At 35.9% G+C, this 19,104-nt stretch overlaps 1 protein-coding gene across 5 annotated transcripts in view; it reads right to left on the bottom strand.

Annotated features, from left to right (window-relative positions):
* PTPN13 (protein tyrosine phosphatase non-receptor type 13) overlaps positions 1-19,104 on the bottom strand; it is a 210,665-nt gene that overhangs the window by 74,674 nt on the left and 116,887 nt on the right. For all 5 annotated transcript variants that reach the window (XM_045880821.3, XM_045880823.3, XM_045880824.3 and 2 more), the window contains exons 8-15: positions 17,626-17,721; positions 17,128-17,221; positions 9,430-9,652; positions 5,565-5,639; positions 5,259-5,433; positions 3,359-3,512; positions 2,908-3,046; positions 1,814-1,966 (exon numbers count right to left, since the gene is read on the bottom strand). In XM_045880821.3, coding sequence (XP_045736777.1) covers positions 1,814-1,966; positions 2,908-3,046; positions 3,359-3,512; positions 5,259-5,433; positions 5,565-5,639; positions 9,430-9,652; positions 17,128-17,221; positions 17,626-17,721 — 1,109 coding nt within the window. The remainder of the gene's footprint in view (positions 1-1,813; positions 1,967-2,907; positions 3,047-3,358; positions 3,513-5,258; positions 5,434-5,564; positions 5,640-9,429; positions 9,653-17,127; positions 17,222-17,625; positions 17,722-19,104) is intronic.

Raw genomic sequence — 19,104 nt, 5'->3', positions numbered from 1 at the left:
GGGTGCCTGGGTGGCTCAGTCAGTTAAGTGTCTGACTCTTGATTTCAGCTCAGGTTATGATCTCAGGGTTGCGAGATCGAGCCTTGTTTTGGGCTCTGCACTCATTGGGGAGTCTGCTTAAGATTCTCTCTCTCCCCCCCCCCCCCATCTCCCTCTCTAAAAAAAAAAAAAAAAGGAAAAGAAAAGAAAATATAAAGGCAGGCTACAGACTGGGAGGTAAATATATTATATATGTGATAAAGGAACTGTATCCAGCATATATAAAAAGCATGTATTTCTCAGCAATAAGGAGACATATAACCAGATACAAAGACGGGAAAAAGATTTTATTAGGCACTTCAATGAAGAAGATACACAAATGGCAAATAAACACATAAAAAGATGCTCACCATAAATAGTAATTAAGGAAATGCAAATTAACCTCACCACAATGATAGAACACCACTTAACCTATTTCAATAGTTGAAGTGAAAAAGTCTGAGCATACCAAGTATTTTGAGGATGTGGAACAACTAGAAATCTCACATATTACTGGTAGTACTGTAAAATTGGACAGCCACTTTAGAACAATTTGGCATTTTCTTATAAACATACACTTCCCATAGATCCCAGCAACCCTACTGTTAGGTAATTACTCAAAAGAAATAAAAACCATATGCTCACATCAAAATGTGTATTTGAAAGTTTATAAAGCCTTTATATCCATCAACTAATGAAGAAATAAACAGGTTGTTTATCTGTACAGAGGGAAACTACCCAGCAAAAGAATGACAAAAAAAAAACCCACAAAAAAGAAAAACAAACCAACGACAATCAAAAAAATCCCCCAACAACAAAAAAACCACCACCACCAAAAAAACTGATACACATCATACCATGGATGAATCTCAAAAGTATTACTTCTAAGTGAAAAGAGCAAGATACAGGAGACTACTACATAATGCATAATTCTTTTAATGAAATTCTAGACAAGAAAAAACTATGGTGATAGAAAGGAGATCAGTAGTTGCCAAGGGCTGGGGTGGTGGTGGTGGGGGGATTAACTGCAAAGGGACACAAGGAAACTTTTTTGGTTTTGGAAATGTGGGTTAGCAAGTCTTTGTCTTCATAGATACTTGTAGGGCTGGGAACCTTGGCTCTCTTCAATATGGAGCAAATGGAAGGCATACTGTTACATACTAGGGAGCTGAACCAGGAGAATGTTCTGAAAGTTTCTCTTCTCAACAGAATACTATACTTTCTATTCTTATTGGAAGTAACACAATACTATCTTTCCTGATCATAAATGGACTATTTATCTGAGGTCTCAAAGAAAGCTGATGGCAGAACTGGAACCATAAAGCCATTTTTTTCTGACCCCCTTCCATTATGTGAATTAGTCAGCATTTATGAAATACCGTCTTTAAAGGATGTAATTGAATTTTAAGCCTTTTAAAAAACAAAGCAAAATAATTCCATCAAAAAATTCCGTTGTTACTTCTTTACAATGTATCTTGATACATTTATAATGTATCTTGAGTATAGAACAGAATAAAAGCAGAAAATCCATAGCCATGCAGATACAGGGTTCAAATTAGTTTTGCCCCACCTACCAGCCATTGACTTTGGGAATATTACATTTCCTCTTTGAGCTTTAGTCCTCTCTTTCACAGGATAATTAAAATACCATGGTTTTAGTCAGGAATAAGTGAGATGAGATAATGCATAGTATCAGTTATTGGCACTTGAGCTTTTAGATACCTATGTCCTCCAATATTTCTTGCTTACTTTGAAAAACATATAAACTTTATCATTTGTAATCCTGCATGCTTACCTTTAAAAATTCTAACTCTGTCTCTTTTTCAGAAGCTCCCACGTAGGTATTATGCAATTTTGGTAACTCTTCTTTAACATAGGATAAATCAAGTTTCTCCATCACTCTGGGAGGCAAATAATGCTCCAGTCTAAAATAAGACACACCATGAACCTAGAAAAGAGAATGTTTTTATAAGCAATTATGTTTGCCCTCTTCCTTTTATCTTAAAGTTCTTGCCTCAACCAAGAGGTAAGACACTTTTATTTAGACTTCTCCCTGAGGAGTGAGTTTTAGAGGAAATGCGTCATTCTTTCTCTTTCATTTGGTGAGGTAAAATGGCTGAACTGATTAGCAAGCTTAAAGAGACAGACAACAAGGGCCAAATGTCACTACAGTTAGGGTTAATGTTGTGAAGGATGCTACTCAAGTGGCACTGACTCTTGCCCCTTGCTTCCTCTTAGATCCACTTTTTTCAGGAACAATTGGCCTCAAACATCTGCTTTCTGTAGAGTGAACTCTGCTGGGTTCCCAGCCCATTACTGCATGGATCCATGTGGAAGGCAGAAGATCCCTTTGACCCAGATTTGGCTGGTAACCCTTGTGCCTAGTATCTATTAATTAGAAATTGGGAGAAAGAAGGGTAAATGCTAGATATCCTGAAATTGTGAAACAGGAAATTTTACACAGAAAAAAGAAAAAGAGAGAGAGAGAAAGCTACACTGTATGATTTTTACATACCAATGTACATGGGGAATCTGGTCACTCTAAGGTACCAAACTAGCCTCAAAAATCTCCAGATATTGGGGCGCCTGCGTGGTGCAATTGGTTGAGCATCTGACTCATGGTTTCAGCTCAGGTCATGATCGCAGGGTTGTGGGACTGGAACCCTGTGTCAGGCTCCAGGCTCAGCGTGGAGTCTGCTTGAGATTCTCTCTTGCTCTCCCTCTGCCCCTCCTGCCAATTCTCTCTCTCTCTCTCTCTCAAATACATCTTAAAAACAACAACTCCAGATCTAAATAGCAAACACATCATCCAGGTTCAGTTTTTAATTATGCCGAGGATAAAAATATCAATATGAAAGTGGCCCTGGAGAAAAAAAAAACAAATCCTACCTCTGGTTGATAATCTCCATATTCAGCCTGGAGAGCCAAGGATGCCAGTAATAAAGAAGTCTCATCATCACAATGCATCCTCTCCTCCAAGATATCCTTTCGCAGCTGAAGATAATACTGATGACAGGTCAGGGTATGTCTGGAGAAATAAACGCACACTAAACATCTAGGCTTCATCTTGAATCTGGAGAGATTTTTATTATTGGCATATAAGTTGAGTTCCCAAGATGGTTTATTATTAATCTTGGGATTAATACAGGGTTCAAATTAGTTTTGCCCCACCTACCAGCCATTGACTTTGGGAAATTTAGAATTTAATAAACTATGTTGAAGGAAATATTTCTTTTATGATAGAGAAGACATTTACTGAATCAAATAATTCAGTATCAGTAAACTAAAGGGTCCAAAGACCAGAAGCCAAAAAGACAAAAATAGAAACTTGTGTACTCACTGTATTAGACTAACATCATCCATGAAAAATTTAATTCGGAAAAACAAAGTAAAATTAATAGCGGCTTTGCTCTTTTTCTTTGGTTCTTCTTTCCATCCCTCTGGGGCCACTTTGGTTAATTTTAAATCAGGATCAACAAAGAAATATTCATTATCTAAAACAGAACCAGGAAACACTCAGATAAAAATACTTCAATGTTTTCTTCTGATTCCTTCATAGTTTGTTTTTTTTTTTTTTTTTTTTTTTGCGGTGGGGGGTGGTCAGACTTGCACAAAGTAGTTTCACACAAGAATAAAATAAGATTGTTAAGAAGTATGGCAGGGAATGCTGAAGGTAACTGCCTACAGACTGGGGGCAATTGGGTATGTCTGAGTCTTTTAAGACAGGGTTCTAAGGGCAGATAGAACTAGATTCAAATCCACCACATCATTTACTGTCCATGTGACACTGACTAAATTATTTAACCTTTCTAGACATCAATTTTCTTGTCTGTAAAATCAGGATAGTGCTAATTCCTGCCTTATTGTATTATTGTAGGGATCAAATGACCTAAGCCATATAAAACACTTGGTAAAGCATGTGGCATATGGTAAGCATTCAATAAATATTATTTATTATTTATTATTATTGAGCTTCCAACTGAAACCTAGGAAAAAAATACTCATCATTTTGTAATTCCATCTAAATATTATTGACTCTTTCCAAATAAAAGGTTTTCAATAAAATCTGACTTATCCAGGAGGTTCAAGAAACTAGGTGTACTATAAACAGAAATTCTGATTAATTATTCATGTGAATGGTATTACCTGATTAGTCTAAACTTGTAAGTAGTAAAGTGACAGAACATTAGTAGGCACTAATTGAATGTTTACTGGATGACTCTATAAAGTGAACTATTAGTTTTTAAGAAACAAGAATTCAATAAACTAAATTGAAGAAAACATTTCTTTTTTGACAAAAAGGACATTATCCTAATCTTGTAGGGTTTTAAGATAATTTGATCCTCAACTGCAATTTATGGTACTCTGTTGCCTAAGGTAAGTTAAATTTTGAGGTAAACAGGAATTTGAAATATTGAAGAGTAATTTATAAATACAATGATTTATTAAAGCCCAACTCCAAAGCAATAAGGAGCTATGGAAATTCTAACTGATAAATAAATAGGAGTGATTTCACTGAAGCTCTGCTCTGAGGCCACTGGGAATGCCACAAAGTTCAGTGCATGTAAAGCTTAAAAAATGTGTAAAATGATGTATTTGCAGTCACGAAGTGAAAACATTTAAAAGAGACACTGTATGTTTTTAGGATAGTAGGCTAAAGAAGCTGATGTGGAGATTCAGAAATAGGATCCTGCTATATATTTAAATTCAGATTAGCAGGATACTAATTTCTAGAGTACATATGTAGGTAATTGACATATATAATGGTCCCCAAAATATAATAATTAAAATCCACTTCAGTATACTGAGCTAAAGAAAAATGTTCATGGTCAGGTATAGAAGATGCTAAAAGACACAGCTATTAAAACAATGAAACTAGGGGTGCCTGGGCGGCTCAGTCATTAAGCATCTGCCTTCGGCTCAGGTCATGATCTCAGGCTCCTGGGATCGAGCCCCGCATCGGGCTCCCTGCTCAGCAGGAAGCCTGCTTCCTCCTCTCCCACTCCCCCTGTTTGTGTTCCTTCTCTCGCTATGTCTCTGTCAAATAAATAAATAAAATCTTAAAAAAAAAAACAAAAACACAATGAACCTAATTAGGAGAAGGGAGTTCCTAACTCCTACTTCTCAATGCTGACATGTTCATGTAGTTAACATTTCCCAAAACAAGTTGGGCAATAACAGGTATGAAAGCTTGTTGCCAAGTTTCCATACTACACCCTGAACTTAAAATATCTTGGTACCTTTGAGGGTAGCTAAAGCAAACAAATGATGTTCCACTAAGCCGATGTGGGCCACAATCATATCAAACACATCTTTACATATAGTTTTGGTATCACAAATCAGTTCCAGTCTCTGCCCACTCAGAAGCATTATGTTTACTTTTCTTCGGTTATCTTCATTCTTCCCTTTCTTGGCCTACGATTGAAAAAAAGAAAATGAATGATATCCATTAAAGTAAACATTATAAGAATTTTAACAGTTTTTTTAAAAAAAGTCATTACTGAAATTATTTTCTAAGAGTGACACAAGTTGGTTTTATTACTTACAAGGATAGACCGTGGCAAATCCAAAGATATAAATGGCTCAATCGTCATCTTCACAAACTCAGGGCCAAAGAAATTCTGCGAATTACATAAGTAGAATCAACAGTTTTTACCTCTTAGGCTAGGTCTTTCCTTAAAAGGCAAATATAATAATAATAATAATAATAATAATAATAATAATAATAATAATAATAATAATAAATTACATGTAAAGCCACCACAATAGAACTAGGTGATCTGAAACAAATGTAGCAATGTTTAATAAAGAAGTATGGTGGCTTTTACGAAGGACAGGAATGGAATATGCCTTACACCAAATGTAAACAGAAGTTCTTCCTCAGTTTCATTTTTTACCAGTGATGTCAAATATAAAGCCTTGCTTCATACTGTTTTACAAATTTTTCATTTTTTGGCCTTCAGATAAACTCAGACTGTCAAAAAAAATAGTAGCCTTAACTACTGAAGTAATACAGAGTTATCAAGCTCATGATAAGGATTTGGTTTAGTACTGCTAAGGTGTGAAGTGACTGAACACAATCTCATTTTGTTTTAGAGAGTGATATTTCATGTATCCTAAAATAAATCATAGTTAAAGGACATCTACTTTGTAATTACAAAATACACATACCCATTCATAATCATGTGCTTGGAACCCTGTGACATTCACTGTCTTTTTTTTTCTAAATAGTTGACAGGGATATTACAAATATCAGCCTTTGGCCCCCCGTGCTACCCCCAGTGAGAAAACATTATCTCAGGAGAGAGGGGAGACTCAGGAGCTGGGGAAAGTGGAGTCCACACACTTCATTTACTGCTTCTCAATCTACTTTTTGCCTGTACCTCTTGCATATCCAGAAGCTTCTCCCAAAAGTGGTACCTGGTTGAGGAAATAACTTAAAAAAGGTTAAGATTCCAGGTGGGAGCAGAATTCAGAACAGACTGAAAGATAATGTGCAAATGGGCAAAAAGTACAATGAAAGGGCTAATCTTGAGGCCAAAGGCAGGTGGTGTGTTTGTGTGCGCGTGTGCACATATGAGCGCATGTGCAGTAATGCGCATGCATGAGTTTGCACTCAGGAAGTTTACTGGGGTTTTATTTTTGTTGGTTTCTTCTTTTGTTGCTTGATGTGGGAATTCTATCCAATTAACCAAGTGTGGAACATGTGACAGATACTATTTAAGTAAAACATTAACTTTAAGGGTTTGTTAATACTCAACCAGCCAGTAGGACACATTTTAAATGAGAACAGAAATAGAGCAGAAAAAAAGAAAATGGTCTGCCTCGGGGAATACAGAATCTAATACAGATCAACTAAAGCTACAGTGTATAAACAAGTTAAAATGTCTCTGCACCAAAAGTAACCTACAAAAAATCAAATATTTATGTTTTGGGAAAGAACATTAATTAAATGGTGTAATTGTTCCTTCAAATACTAGCACTGTTTCTCAGCACTAAAAACATGCCCTTCCTGCTCTTTTCAGAAAAAATATGCGGTCCTTTAATGACCACCAGTTCACATTCTGTAGTCACTGATACAGTATGTCTTTGATGAAGAGATGTTTGTTTTGAAATAGCCAGAAACTGACTGCCTAAAAGGAAACACAGGTTTTTAGTGAGATGGTGCATAACAGTGGCATACTGTAAAGATACAGGATACCATTTATGAATCTCTAATAAGCTATGTTCTACATTAGCTCTCTAAAATTATGATTTAGGAAAAAGGTGTATATATACGTGCTCGTTATAGTTTATGCGTGTGTTTAATTACTGGAAGCCCACACTATTTTGTATGATATCTTGCCTAGTTCTTAATTTTGACAAAGATATTGGTGATAATGATAAATTGATGAGGCTTATTGAGTTTCTTCCTTTCAGCTTAATCATATTTTATGGGAATCTAACAATTTTAAAAGTAGACAGTATCTTATAAATTTCAACCCAATTCCACATTTAAAAAATTAGCACAATAAAGAACAAAGTGGTTTAAAAATTTGCCTAAAATCATATAACAGCATTATTAACAATAGAAACCAAGTCTTTGAATTTGTGGTTCAAACAATTTTCACCACCCAGTACTGTTTCTTCTCCTTAGAAAACTTTGAGGGAAATTTGAATTCTATCAACTCTAGGGCATACAAATATGCTTTTGAGACAATTCTTTAAAAAAAAAAAAAAAAAGACAATTATTTGAAACAAGCAACAAAAAAACCAAAACAGAATGTGGGTAATACACAAGTGCAGAACTAAAAAGAAAAAATTCATCCTAGGTTTTATCACTTTTACTACTATTTATTTCATGTTTGAAGAATTATTTGTATAGGAACAATACAAACAAGATACTGCCTCACCTATCAAATTGGTGATGATAAAAAAAGAATGACAATATCCAGAGAAGGTAAGAATATGGTGAAACAGGCATGAACACAGGAAGCATAAATTTGTACAAACATTGTGAAGGACAATTTGACAATATGTATCAAATGTTTTAAAATGTGCATGCCTTTGACTTGGCTATTCTACTTGGAGGAAGCTACCCGCAAAGATTTAGCTAAAGGGATGTTCATCAGAGCATTGCTTGCAATAGCAACAACAACAAATTAGAAATATTTTCAATGTCCAGCGGCACCTGGGTGGTTCAGTTGGTTATGCATCTGCCTTCAGCTCAGGTCCTGATCTTGGGGTCCTGGGATTCAGCCCATATTGGAGTCCGGCATCAGGCTCCCTGCTCAGTGGGGAGTCTGCTTCTTTCTCTCCCTCTCTCCTCCCATCCCCCACTCGTGCTCTCTCTCAAATAAATAAAAACTTTAAAAGAAAAAAAAATATTTTCAATGTCCAATAACTGGAAACTGATGGAAGAAATCATGGTACATGATAAATTCACATAATGAAGTACTTTCTAGCCCTTAACAATAATATTATAGAAGTTGTAAAATGTTCAAGATATTTCACATGAGAAGACTGTTCATTTTGAGCTTATGTTTATAAAAATATATAGGACATATGTTGAAAGAAAAGTAAACTAACTAAACACATTAAAAAAAATCCCCCCGATACAGGATGCAGATTTGTTCCTTTTGTCTTTCAATATTGTAATACAAAGATACAATGCTTGAAGCTCATGTGATCATCTTCTGATTTCAAAGTAAATCACTATCAAAATTCTGAGAATGGCAGAGCAGAAAGATGGAACGTACTTGATAATTCTTGAGCTTCTGAATCAATCCTGAACTCTATTCCTGATCTTCTTGGTTTCAGAGATAATAAATTTCTTAATATTAAAAGATAATCCCCTACAATACTAAATAAATAAATTGACTTTAAGGATCATAAATATACTTTAAAAATATACAGTGTATTTAGAATATCTTATTCTAAATCCATCTAATGTTATTTTAAAAATGAAATAATGAAACAGCTAAATATTTATTTTAATATCAACCAACATAATATCAACCAACATTTAACACCAGTAGAATTAATATGGGATTTCTATTTCATCTGTAGGGAATTTCAGGACACCTACAGAACTTAAAAGTATTTTGCGTAACATGTTCCTGTGAGTATGTTAACTAACCAGAATTTTTTTTTAAAGATTTTATTTATTTATTCGAGAGATTTATTTGAGAGACAGCACGAGCAGTGGGGAGGGGCAGAGGGAGAGGGAGAAGCAGACTCCCAGCTGAGGAGGGAGCCCGATGCGGAACTCGATCCCAGGACCCCAAGATCGTGACCTGAGCTGAAGGCAGATGCTTAACTGACTGAGCCACCCAGGCGCCCAACTAACTGGAATTTAAGTAAAAACTTAAAAAAAAGATAAATTTCCCTGTGAGACCAAGTGTAAATGCAGTAATCTGAGAATTAACGTACCCTCAGTTTTCTTTGGGTCATGGCTGTTTCAAGGGCCATTTCTCTTAAGGGATCCCTGCTGATGTCAAGCATAGAGGCTTTGATTGTGTCTCCCGGATACAGGCTCAGCCGAGACTGTCTAAGGGCCATTCTGGCTTGCAGCTGCATCATTTCTTCTTCTTGCCGTTTTAGCATAATCTCTTGATTAACTACATTGCCTTCAAGGGGTGTTTCATATTGTCTACTGTATAGAAATGAGACGAAAACAATTATTTTAACCTAATCAGGAAAGAAAAACAGGTTAAGTAAGGTATCAAGAATTTCAACAATTTTTATTTTGTCTTCTGAGAAGAACCGTTGCAGTAACATTTCAATCCTACTTTTAAACTGATAATAGTACGTTTCCCCATTTCCACTGGATAGATCTACATGCTCCACCTCTTCTCTAAACATTCTAGCATCCTCTGAAAACTGCTTCTGCTGCAGTTCTCTTCAGATGGGGCTGTTTATTCTTATAGTCCTGTACCACTGGGCCTGGAGATAGGATAGAGATTGCCCTTTTTTTTCTTTTTTCTTTTTAAGATTTATTTATTTATTTGAGAGAGAGAGAAAGAGCAAGCACAAGCAGGAGCGCAGAGACAGAGGGAGAGAGAATCTGAAGCAGACTCCGTGCTGAGCATGGAGCTTGACGTGGGGCTAGATCTCACGATCCCGAGACCACAACCCTAGCCGAAACCAAGAGTTGGATGCTCAACTGACTTCGCCATCCAGGTGCCCCTAGATTTCTCTTAATTCTTATTTCAGCTTCCAGACGATTGCTGACCTAGAATAGCTCCCAACTTCCCTGAAGTACATGCTATGAAATCACTTAATCCACTGCTCTGCTTTTGCTCTAGACATTTAATTATCCTATTGGTCAAGTCTCCCTTATTCATTAAAGATTTAAGTACCTGACTCAGTCCTTTCCTCTGTCAGTAATCCTGTCATCATTCAAGATGGTGTTATACAGACTGAGGAGTTCTCCAACACTCTGCCCCCCTCCCCCCGCCCCCAGCCAGCCAGCCATCTACTCCCATGGTTATGCTGTCTATAAACAATAATTGCACTACCTCGAAAATGTCCTATTTCTACCCTCCAATGGCTTCTCTATCTAATCTTATTTTTTTTAGCTCACTACCTCTAATATCCTTCTTGAAATAATTCATTGACTCCAGCACTTTCTCTATTACCCTTCTCTTGCCCTTACACTGCTTGAATTCCAAGGCCCATCATTAAAATCACTCCTTTGCAGACAATCTCAACTCTCATGAAACTGCAGAACCATGCTGATTGATCTCACTGGGCTCTCAGCACTATCTGGCAACTCATTTTCTTAGAGAACTATTTTATACCTTCTTCCTTCCCTTTTCTTTTCAAAGCTCAAATACTCTCTCCCTTGTTCTCTCTACTGACGATCTTTCCTCAGTTTTCTTGGTGAACTAAGAAGCAATCAGGAAATAACTTCCTCATCCTTCTACCACCAAATTTTCCAGATCTACATCCATATGTTTTTGTCTTCTTTTCGGTAACCACGATGGATCTCCTGCACCCTTACAGAGGCCTGATACCTCTCCTGGGCATGGAATTCCATCCCCTCTCCTACTACTCAGAGACTTTGCCCTGCAGTTATCCCCTCACGTGCATCCATAATATCATACATTACGTTATTCTCACTAGTCTACAAACATGATATACTATTTCTTACTCAGAACAAAAAAAAATCCTCCTTTGGTTGTACATCCCCTTTTGGACTCATCCCATTCTTTCCTTCTGTCTTTTAGAGCAAATCTCTTCAAACTGTCATTTAAGTTTTATCTCTACTTCATCTCCCACTCTCTTGGACTCAGACCAGTAGTTTTAGTCCCTACTATTCCACCAAAGCTGTTCACAAAAATGAGTGAACTCGTTGTTGTCAAAGCCAAAGGATAATTCTCGATTTTCACTTTATTTGACCTCTAAGCACCAAAAGACATAGTTGCTCAGTCCTTCCTATTCTTTTTGTTTTGTTTTGTTTCAGAGGTGGAGAGGGAGAGAGAGAATCCTAAGCAGGCTCCACATGCAGCATGGCGCCTGAAATGGGGCTCGGTCTCATGACTCTGAGATCATGACTTGAGCCGAAATCAAGAGCCAGACGCTTAAATGACTGAGCTACCCAGGTGTAGTCCTTCCATAGTCTTAAAACATTTCCCTTCTGGAAAACCCATGCTCTTTTTATTTTCCTTCTACTTTACTGGCTTTTCCTTCTTGGTCTCTTTTGTTGGCACCTCCTTCATTTCTAATCTCCTAGTTTTAGACTACAATAGTGCTCAGACCTCCAGATTTTCCTAGTCTCCATATATACTCCATACCTACATGATCTTATCTAGTTACATGGCCTTAATTACTTTATATATGCCTATAATTCAGTCTCTCCTCTGAATTCTAATTTTATTTGCCTAGGTGAGTGTTCTACTTGGATGTTAATATGCATCTTTAGGCTGATATGTCTCAAATCAGATTCTTGATATTTTTTCCCCTTGTCCAACCTTTTCTCAATCATTCACCAGTTGCTTACAACCAACTGGGAATCATTCTTGATTCCTCTCTCTATCCTACAAATCCCCTATCTGATTGGGCAGCAAATCCTGAAAGCACAACCTTGAAAATATCTATATCTGACTCTTCTCTATCACTAGCAATCTAATCTGGGCTATATCTATCCAAATGGATGTGGGGCTAGATCTCACTATGATTACTTCCAACAGGGCTTTTACTCTTGTAAACTGTTCTTCAAACAGAACAGAGTAATCCCATTAAATGTAAATTAGACCTATGTTTTCAAGCCACTCAATGGCTTCCCATCATACATCCAAATTGTTCACGTAAGCTTCTGAGGTGTGACATGATTTGGATTCTGGTTACTACCCACTCTGCCTTTCTCTCATCCTGCTGCACCCACACTGTCCTTCCTGTATTGCTCTGACATGCAACACATCTCCCATAACTCAAGGCCTTTGCTCTTGTCATTCCTTTTGTTTGGAAGGAACCCTGTCTCCTGCTATATGCACAGTTCACCCCATCACTTAAAATAGTTTTCTATCCAAATATAATCCTTGGGAGAGGCCTCCTCTAATCACCCTACCTATGTATAAAAGAACCTGGACATCACAACCCTGCACTCTCTATCCCTTAAGCCTACTTTTTTTTTCTTCTTTTTTTTTTTTTACTCTTTTCCAATTAAAATTTTTATTATTGAAGTGTAGTTGATATACAATGGTATATTAGTTTCAGGTGAACAACATGGTGATATGACAATTCTGTATTACTCAATGCTTACCATGTTAAGTGTAGTCACCATACAAAGTTATTACAGTATTATTGACTATCTTCCCAATGCTGTACTTTCTATTTCCGTGACTTACTTATTTTATAACTGGAAGACTGTACCTCTTAATCCCCTTCAGTTATTTCACTCCCTCCCCACTTTCACAATCAATAGTTTGTTCTCTGTATTCATAAGTCTGTTTCTGTTTTGTTTGTTCATTTGTTTTGTTTTTTAGATTCCACATATAAATGAAATCATATGGTATTTGTCTTTGACTTTTTTCACTTAGCATAATACCCTCTGGGTCCATCCATGTTGTTGCAAATGGCAAGATCTCATTCTTTTTTATGGCTGAGTAATATTCCAGGGTGTGTGTGTTTGTGTGTGTGTGTGTCTTTATCCATTCATCTACTGATGGGCACTTGGGTTGCTTCCATATCTTGGCTACTGTAAATAGTGTTGTAGTAAACACAGAGGTGCAAATATGTTTTTAAATTGGTGTTTTCATTTCCTTTGGGTAAATATCCACTAGTGGAATTATTGGATAATATTGTATTTCTATTTTTAATTTTTTGAGGAACCTCCATACTGTTTTCCACAGTGGTTGCACCACTTTACATTCCCACCAACTGTGCATGGGGATTCCTTTTTCTCCACATCCTCGTCAACACTTGTTTCTTGTCTTCTTGATTTTAGGCATTCTGGCGGGTGTAAGGTGATACTGCATTGTGGTTTTGATTTGCATTTCCCTGATGATTAATGATGTTGAGCATCTTTTCATGTGCCTACTGGCCATGTGTATGTGTTCTTTGGAAAAATGTCTGTTCTGGTCCTCTGCCCATTTTTAAATTGGATCATCTGACTTTTTTTGGTGTTGATATATATATATATTATATTATATAATATATATATACTATATATATTATATATAATTTCTTTATATATCTTGGATATGATCCCTTATCAGAAATATCACTTATATATATCTTCTCCCCATCAGTAGGTTGACTTTTCATTTTGTTGATCACTGTTTGCCTCTATGTGCACTCTCTATCCCCTTAGCCTGCTTTATTTTTCTTTAAAGCACCATCATTATCTGATAATGATGGTGCATTTACTTACTTGTTTTTTAATGGTTTACTGGCTATCTCTCAGCCCTAGAAATTCCTTTGAGGGACACTTTTTCTTGTTTTTTTGCATGACTCTATCTCCAGTACCTAAAAGTTCCCAGTACACGGTAGGTGCACAGCAATAATTTCTTGAGCAAATGACAGAATGTAATTTTATGGCTCTCTCACTTAATATGGGGGGAGGGGTCAAGGATAATAATAAGAACCTGAATCTATACATTTTAACTTGCATCTGTTGGTTTCATTAAATATATTAGCCTTCTTGTTCAAAGTTAAGTCGGAAAAATAGGCTACCTCCTCAAGCAGATAGGCACAGAAACAGTGGGAATTGTACTATGTATAAACTGTACTTCAAAAGTTAACACAGAAAAAACTTAGAGATGTTCTTTGGAAAACAGCTTTGAATATCCTTTTTGGTCACTGAAAGACACTTTTGATAACTCAGAATCAAAAAATTACTCATTCTGCTGTATCTGACTCATAATTTCCTGTTAATTTCCCCCCACCCCCTATGATACAAATCAACAGCACTGCCTGGATCTGTTTTTCCATTTCATTCTAGCTAAAGGGAATGGAAATTTTTATAAAGAAGCATGCAACATGTCTAAATATAGCACTATTTATAGATCTCACAAATATATGACCTAAAGAACAAAACAGGACCTCCTAATTGTGTGCCAGCATGCTAAGGATGTTATTAGAAACCTTTGTTCACATTCAGAAAATTCTGCACTTGAATAAGGAATTTAGAGTATTTTACTTAATGTGTTTGTCGGTGGGCAGAAAAAGGGGATGGGACTTGTCTAAAAGAAGTAGAGCTTAGCATCTTACATTAAATATAACATATACACAGATTTAACAACCTACTTTTCCTTGAAATATTTTTTTGTGTATGTCTTTATCTAATGGAGATGCTATGAATGCCACATTGAGTTTTTTTTTCCACTTAAAGTGTGAAATAAAAGACAGTTTATCATTAGAACACGATTTAATGAACTAAAGTGACCTTAAAGTTAATGTCTCCTAGGGGCAGTCATTAAGCGTCTGCCTTCGGCTCAGGTCGTGATCCCAGAGTCCTGAGATCAAGCCCCGCATCCGGCCCCCTGCTCCGCAGGAAGCCTGCTTCTTCCTCTCCCACTCCCCCTGCTTGTGTTCCCTCTCTTGCTGTGTCTCTCTCTGTCAAATAAATAAATAAAATCTTTAAAAAATAAATAAATAAAGTTAATGTCTCCTAAAAATAAAACTTGGAAACAGTTGAAACAAATATTCTCTTATAATCTTTTGAGGTAACTTATCAAGAAAATTGAAATAAGACTCACAAAATGATTTAATTTTATTTGGAGGAATATGTTCTTAACCAACTGAGCCACGCAGGCGTCCCTTGGAGGAATATGTTCTTAAACAACTAACAAATGAACGATAAAATCAATTTTTAATACATAAGCCCAATAATTCTCCAGTTGTCTTTACTCATGTTTTCATCAAGCTAAAGAGCATCATACTATTTATATAAAATTTCTCCAAATTAAATACGTAGTGAGGAATGACTCCCGCAATTCACCACAGTGCTGACTGCATTTCAATATTTGCTTCTTATTGCTGTTCATCACAAAATGCTTTTGTGTCTTTAAGAAAACTGTATAACATCAAACATAAACCTATCTTTGTCTCTTACCTCTTTGTTCAAAATTACCAAATCAGGGTTATCACCACAATGGGGTCCTAGTAATATAAAATCCTACTATGCAAATAAAATACTGCTTTAGGTAAATGAATACTTATTAGAGCTTTCCTCAGAGGAAATAAAGTATCATGGACTATTTTATTTTATTTTTAATTTTTATTGTTATGTTAATCACCATACATTACATCATTAGTTTTTGATGTTCATGGACTATTTTAAAAGGCATAAGAGGAGAGAAAAAGACATAAATTTAATAAAAACTGCAATATTAAAAGGAATAACTTTAGTGCAATGTATTTAATTACTTGGAGTCTAAAACCTAGATAAATTGTCTGTTTTAATCACATGGCTACTGTTACCTGGTCTATTAATAGTTTACAGGTGTGAAACAGTGTCTGCCAGAATTAATTAGCTAAGGGGCAAGTTTTTGTTAATCTCCAAATGATTCTTTTGTATATGGTGACACTTGAATTAAACAAATTAAGATATCAAATTTAAAAGGATTTCCATAGTTTGGGAGTAAATTCTGAAGCAACCTCTAGTTCTGTAATAACACATTACAAATTTCAAATAAATGTTTAACATTAACAATATGCTTTTATTCATGTAAGGGACTTGTGCACATAGGAAAAGGATACACATCAAAATATTCAGTATTGGCTTGACAGTTTTCAGTTTAAACAAAGTAAATCAATATATAGCTATAATACCACCATCCTAAGCACAGCACAAGAATAATACCTAACACCTTATAAGAAAGCTGAATCTTTCAGTATGAAAATGAACTTGAAATAGCCCAAATTGGACTTTAAAAAAAAAAAAACAAGATAATCTCTTTTAAGCCAGTAAATATGTAGTGAATAATTAACTTTTTACATAACAGGTTACTTAGTAGTAACCTACTCATTATCCATTCAAAAAAAATAATCCCTGAAAACCTGCTTGTTGAGCCTGTTCAACTTTTCAAGAGAAATTACTCTCTTAGAAATTAAGGCTTATTATCTTCTCACAGATGTTTGATGCCATCCCCTCAGAACTTCCTGTTAATACGTTATTTTATATACATATTGACAATTTTAATTTCAAGCACAAACTATAAATAATCAGAGCCAATTCTAATTTTATTTATTTATTTATTTTTTAAAGATCTTATTTATTTATTTGACACACAGAGAGAGACACAGTGAGAGAGGGAACACAATCACGGGGAGTCCAAGAGGGAGAAGCAGGCTTCCCGCTGAGCAGGGAGCCCGATGCAGGGCTCGATCCCAGGACCCTGGGACCATGACCTGAGCCAAAGGCAGACGCTCAACGACTGAGCCGCCCAGGGCGCCCCGCCAGTTCTAATTTTAAAAGATTCCAATAACTCAAACTCAAACTACTACAATGTCTTTCACATAATTAAATGAATTTCCAAGAATTTAAAGAAGAGGTAAAGAAAAAAGGAAAATGGAGAAAAGAGAAAAGAGGATAATTTTGAAAACTTCTCCTTGATTCTAATAAAGAAAAACAAAACACCTGTCACTGGCAATATATTATTACTATTTTTTCATGTCACATACCTTGGTCTCTGTGACTGGCCTTGACTTGGGTTTTCACCTACCCCTGGGAGACCATTGTTAGATTCAAACCTCTTGGAAGCTTCACTTTTTCGTACTAATTAAAGAATGAAAAAAGGAATGAAAAAAGAAATAACAGCACAGGTGATAAAAATATGAAGTAGCCTTATTTAAAACTCAAACACTTAGCAGATACACTAAGGTAATTTTTATAAATCACATTTATACCATCAAATTAATGACATAATGTCATTAAACTCCGGATAAGTCATATTATTTTTAAAGACAATGAATTAATTCCTATTATGAAAATGACTACATTATTCTTTGATGAAACTATTAAGCTCCTATAATACTCTTAAAATGAGTAACCAGCAGCTTTTTATAATTTTTAAATTTTATATAGAATTATTCTTTTAACACCTTATATCTTAACACTACTGAAAAAGAAGGACATTCATGGTTTCTTAAAGACATTTTGGTTATCCAGATGCCTCTCACCTTGTCGGAAATCTGATTCAGAGGAAATGATTGATGGACTTTCACTGGAGGTACTAAAGATATCACTGTGGTAAGTTTTATATCTTCGAATTGGTTCTAAAAGGATTAAACAAAAACATTAGAAAGCAAATGCATTAACTGTTCCACACAAATCAAATACTACATTTACTCTTATGAGACTAGAACATTTTATATATTGCTTTAAATTTACCAATTGCTGGATGATATTCAAACAACGTGATTCCAATTTTGAGGCAGTTTGACATACTGGTTAAGAACCTGGACTCTGACACCAGATTATCTGGGCTTAAATCTCAGCTCACTACTTGCCAGCTGTGTGACACATTAGGAACTTTCCAGAAATGAAAATCTGAGCATAAAGTCTTCAGGATAAAATTTAAAACCTCCTTAGCTTGGTATTCAAAGCCTTTAATAACCTGGTCTCCGACTACATTTATAGCAGTGGCTCTTAATATTGTGGAGTCACAGATTCATTTGTTAGAATTTGATGAAAACTACAGACCTCTCTCCACCCACTCCCCAAAACATACAAAACGACAAACTTTTTAATGTAAAAAAAAAAAAAAAGATTGAATGAGTTATCTGAATCCTTGTGGCAGGGTGGAAGTCTTAGTATGATGTTAGTGGATAATAAGCCTGCAGAATGAGAGAGACTGATGTTGCAAATGATGGTGGGGAAAACTGATGAAAAAATGTGAAGGAAACAGGAGATGGGAAAAAAAACCCCCAACATACATGCATAGTAATTTCAGCAAGGAGGAAGAACTTTTTCTTCTTAAGAAATGATGGACAAGGGAAAGAGTGAAGATACAGAAGGAATCCCAAGATACTCATATCAGAAGTTGCCTTATTCCTGGTAATAAAAAGTGCTTCACTTCCTGAGAGCCAGGGGCCAGGAGCTTGAGAAGAGTAAAGAAATTCTGCTAAGAAGAGTGTGATAAGTCAGTAAAAACCACATGAAAGCTTTTATATATCCATGAGAGCTTAGATTAGGCTAGAATGTATGAATTTTATTGGAACCAGTCAGAATGGTTTGGTGGTTTTTTCTTGGCACTAGAGAAACAAAACCATGGGAAACATTAGAACTGAGGTGGGGGAGACATGGGATGTATGATGGCACACAATGGATATATGTGAGGGATTCTTTTTTACTAGTTTGCAAACTGGAGAACAGGAACTTTACAAAATGAATTATTCCTTGTGCTGCAAGGTGTTCAGTAGAGATTGTTAAAAGAAAAAGGGATGAATAAACGAATGAGAGAGTCAAATGGCAACACAGGAACCAGGCTTGTAGAACCAAGATGAACATGATGGGCTGGAAGAATGGGAAGGTCATGCTGAGACAAAGAAGGAAAAATGGCCACTTGATGGAGAGGAAGTTGCACATTGTTCTTGTGGCAATGTTTACCTGGAGAAGTAGGCATGATACAGAAGACCTCTACTTTGTTCACCTTTGTA

The sequence above is a fragment of the Mirounga angustirostris genome, unplaced genomic scaffold (assembly GCF_029215605.1).
Source record: "Mirounga angustirostris isolate CCGP_5_RB_7025 unplaced genomic scaffold, mMirAng1.0.hap1 SCAF_2, whole genome shotgun sequence".
Lineage (NCBI taxonomy): Eukaryota > Metazoa > Chordata > Mammalia > Carnivora > Phocidae > Mirounga > Mirounga angustirostris.
This window is presented reverse-complemented; position numbering and strand designations above follow the sequence as displayed.